We start from the raw sequence: 4,429 nt of genomic DNA, 5'->3' as shown, positions 1-4,429 counted from the left end.
GATATATTTCAATAGGGGAAGCACTATTTGAGTCACATCTTGATCATGCATAATTGGTTGTTCTTCACCAGCATTTTCACCAAACACAAATTTCATTTGAGGAGCATTCATTATGGATAGATCTTGCAATTGCACAAACCGTTGAGCTAAAAAGACCGGGCATACAGATTCTAATTTGCAGCAATTATCGATGGACAAATATTTTATTCTGGGACTCTTGAATTCTCCCATGCATCACCACCACCCTCTCCCTCTAGTACATGCATCAATTCACTGCAACCTTCTATTTGAAGGTTCTCTAAGGATAACAAAGTGCATGCGGTAGAGACAGGGAAGAGAGATGTCAACATTGGACAACTGGAAATATTGAGAAACTTGAGATTGCCTAAGTTGCAATCAGCAGGGTATATGTAGAGCAATTGAGGGCAATTGAATATACTTAGCCTTTTCAACTTTTGGAACAAGCTGAAAGGAGAAGGCCCACGATGTAGTTGTTTAAGATTATCCATGTCTCTTAGCACTAACTCATCCAATCTGGGGACAACTGCATCTTCATGAAGAGTAGTTTCATTGGTAATGCATTCTATCTCTGAACACCTTTCAAGATGGAGTTTAGTTAGCTCATTTGTGCCTCCTACAACTTGGGCAATATCAGGCATGAATATTTTGCTGCCTCTCTTAAGCTCATAAAATTTAATAACAGTTGCTCTTTGTGCAAGGTCTTTGATTCTTGCACCTAAAATTGAGATATTTAATTGACCCAAGTGCAAAGATCTTGCGTCTTCTTCATTTTGAGATGCGAAGCCTATGCCATGCTCCCCAATTTCTAACTTATACCTCCTCAATTTCATCAAAGCAGCAGGGTCCGCAAGGTATTGATAGCAATTTGCATTTTTTGAGTGGGGAAAATGTTTGGAAACATACAACTCTTCTAACTCCAAACACCTTCCTATTGCTTCATAACAACATTCATCTATTGTGCAACTCGACAAATCTAACAACTTTAACTTGTTTAATTTTTCAATTCCATTTGGCATTCTTTCAAATTTACTACCTTGTAGGTCAAGAATTTCAAGTCTTGTAAGACTTAACACAAAAGAGATGTCATGTAAATCCCAATACTGCAATCTCAAAGTTTGAAGATTAGACAACCATTGGATTGATTGAGGTTGTAGTTCAACCCTAGCCTCATATTTGCACATAATAATCAAAGCCTTGAGTCCTTTGGTGCCTTCAAATGATGTATGTGATATATCCAAGGGTTTTATTGAGCGTAATAATAGAAACTCAAGCTTCGGAGCATCTAAATGAGAAGGAAATTGAAATAATTCATTGTTGTGATACCATGAAGATACGGCATAACAATCTTTTATCGCTTCATCAGTAATCAATTTGTTTAATTCTTTTGTACAATTCACCATAATGGTGCGATCCTCTTCAGATGCTTTCCACAAAGCAAAGTCACGAACCACATCATGCATTGTCACATATTCTTGTGTATACATGTTGAACTTCCAAAAACGCATCAAGAATGAGGAGTCAATGAGATAATTTATAGTTGCTCTAACTTGACTCCTTGCTGTTTCAAACGAGTCCGCATCTTTGCATAAGCCTAACCCCACTCCATACCTCAAGAGATCTTCAACAACAATGCCATGATCTTCAGGAAACATGGCACACATTAACAACAACAACTTAGCTTTTGGGGTCGCTAAATAATCAGAGCTTAATTCAAGACAAGCAAAAGCGTCCCTAACACCTTTATCCACATTGTTTGGCTTTGCATTCCTCAACCGACACAACGCTACATTCATCTCATCAACTCCTTTTCCTCTCAAGCAAGTTCCCATAGCTACAATAGCTATAGGTAGGCCCTTACATTCCATGGCAATTTCATGAACCACAACTTCTTTAGCGACATCATCAACCCTAGCATGAGTTTGAAACAAAGTCCAAGCTTCATCTTCTTTTAGCAAATGAAGTTGAATCATCTTTTGGCATTCCATCAAGTTACATACCTCTAGACGACGTGTGGTCAGGACAACTTTGCAACTTCTTTGATGATTTCCTCCAGTGAGAATCCCTATATCCTCAAGATCCAACATGGCCCATACATCATCCAGTATTATCAAAATTCGTTCTCCACTTTGCAATCTTAGTGCTATTCTTTTTGCTCTACCTATTTCAGATTCTTCACTTAATTTGAGCCCCAACGTGTCAGCAATTTCACCTTGAATTTTTCTTACATTTGGGCTTTGAGAAATTGTAGTAAGCACAACTCGATCAAAGATCTGTAACTCTTTGGCTTTCTTTCCCACTTCTTTCACCAGGGTGGTTTTCCCTGACCCTCCCATGCCCCATAGCCCAATTATGGAGCTACCATCATCTCGCAGTGCCTCACACAGCTGATCAAAAGCCTTTTGTGTAGAGTTGAAGAGCTTAAAGTTTTGAGGAGAGTGATAATCTATATCTGGAATAATAACAGGATGGGAAAATGAACTGAAGCAGTCACTCTTTGTATTTAGATCAATCATCCTTTGGGCAGTCTTAGCCAACTTTTTGCAGAGACAATATCTCTTCCAAGTAGGGCACCACCCTCGAAGGCAGCCATGGTTAGCCTTTAGTCCTTCCTCTAATTTCTCCACCTCTGCTATGAGGCTTTTCACATCATTCTTCCACTTGTTAACCTCATCATCAATCCTCTCAGTTCTATTGATAGCCTCTTGAACAAGTTCCTGCACTCTCCCTTGCTTCAGTATTAGCTCCTCCTTCCTAATGTCAACATTTCTGGTGATTTTTCTGACACAAAACAAACGTTGCAACTGCTGGAAAGTTGGGTGCACCAAATATTCAGCAAGTTTTGCTGCTACCGACAGTCCCACCTCCGCCATTTAGTATTAATAGCAACCTAAAGGAGAGCCATTCATCATCATCAAATGATTATTTCGAGAAATTGAAGCATCTTTATTACGTACTTACTCTTACATGAAGATATCATCAACATGAAAAGAATGATGTTTTTCCTTAAACAGAGTGAATTAAGGACGATCAATTGTTTTGGTTCGGCTTTCTTGCTCTGATATTGGGTTTTTTTTGGCCCCAGGGATGTTCAGATATTGGAGTAACCAAATTTAGTGTTTCCTGTTTCTATTGAGATCGATGCAAAGGTGAAAGAAAGAAGAAAAAATGTAGTCTGCAAATGACAGCGGCAATAATGAGAAACGACTAGGGATAACGGCCAAAAATACTTGCAAGCATATTTTATGCAATTTGACAGAAAATTTTTCTCATATACTTACTTTGTATTTCATAAATGATGATTGCAAAGTTACTTATAAACTATTTTAAATAGGCCCTAACAAAATACTCATGCTTTAAGAATTGAGAGAGGTCACAGATTGACGTTTATATATGGAGAAACAACTAGAGAAATAGGGGAGAAACAAGAAAAAAACATGCTAAAAATAAAGTGCGAAAAAATGAGACTCTAATTTAAAATTGAAAGCAATTATTAGAAAAAATAGGTAATCTCTGGAAATTTAAAATTAAAAGACATATGCAAAAAAAAAAGGACATATTCTAATTTTCGTAGCTGGCATCTCTTCTTTACACGGGTCTTTCTTGAAGGGACGCACCGCGTAGATGATTCTTTTGAGAAGTAATTATGACCAAAATATTTTAAAATCACGTTTAAACAATTAAACCAAACACAAATATACCTAAAAAATTTATTTTAAATCTGAACTTGATATATTGCGGCTGTTTTGTTTATGCTTTTTTTCCCTTAAAAAAAAAAAAGAAACAAAAGAAAGAACGAGAGTATTTACAAAACCCATTAGCTAAGCTATGTTTGCCACTTTATCCGGTTAATTGATTTTCCCCCCAGGGTATATACACCTATTTTTGACAATATAGGAACAAGATTAGAGTTGCTAAAAAGGCCAAGATATGTACCCCAAATTTTGTTATTTTTTCAGACCGAGACTTAACTTTCTTGCTATGAGATCTAAGCCTTTTCCAGCTGTTTTTAGATCCTAGAGTAATTAAACTTATTGTCTTGGATTGTACTTTGGGAGAATCAGTATGAGCTAGTAGGGAAGAAATGTAATTACGATAAGTAAGTAGCATGCAATAATCAGTTTCAGCACAAGAAATAACAACATGTCCATGCTGTTTACTTCTCATGCATTTTTTTTAAAATTACATTCCTTCCATGAGATCTCATAGTAATTTTACTTTCTCTTGTATTTTCTGTTAGATTTATGCCAAGTTGAAAGGAAAACAAGCAACAAATGTGGTTTGTAATAACAAGTAGAAAACACTGATCAGAAAATGAAAGACTACTAAAGGTGGGGAAAACGAGGGTTTGATGTTCATACCAGATAATCAAGCTTGCAAAATTCAGTTGATGATTCTTGGCTTGCAAATT

General features: G+C 36.7%; 1 protein-coding gene across 1 annotated transcript; it reads right to left on the bottom strand.

Annotated features, from left to right (window-relative positions):
* Nucleotides 1–203: 203 nt before the first annotated feature.
* On the bottom strand, nt 204–2,891 carry LOC114739851 (disease resistance protein At4g27190-like). Its single transcript, XM_028927985.1, has one exon. It carries the CDS (start codon nt 2,889–2,891, stop codon nt 204–206), a length of 2,688 nt encoding a protein of 895 aa, XP_028783818.1.
* Nucleotides 2,892–4,429: the final 1,538 nt, after the last annotated feature.

The sequence above is a fragment of the Neltuma alba genome, unplaced genomic scaffold (assembly GCF_004799145.2).
Source record: "Neltuma alba isolate B1F8T4 unplaced genomic scaffold, ASM479914v2 tig00000105_pilon, whole genome shotgun sequence".
NCBI classification, from domain to species: domain Eukaryota; kingdom Viridiplantae; phylum Streptophyta; class Magnoliopsida; order Fabales; family Fabaceae; genus Neltuma; species Neltuma alba.
The sequence above is the reverse complement of the archived record's forward strand: the minus strand, read 5'-3'. Positions and strand labels throughout refer to the sequence as shown.

What these genes read in the sequence shown, in the direction of transcription:
- LOC114739851 (XM_028927985.1), bottom strand. Translation starts at nt 2,891, where the DNA reads ATGGCGGAGGTGGGACTGTCGGTAGCAGCAAAACTTGCTGAATATTTG.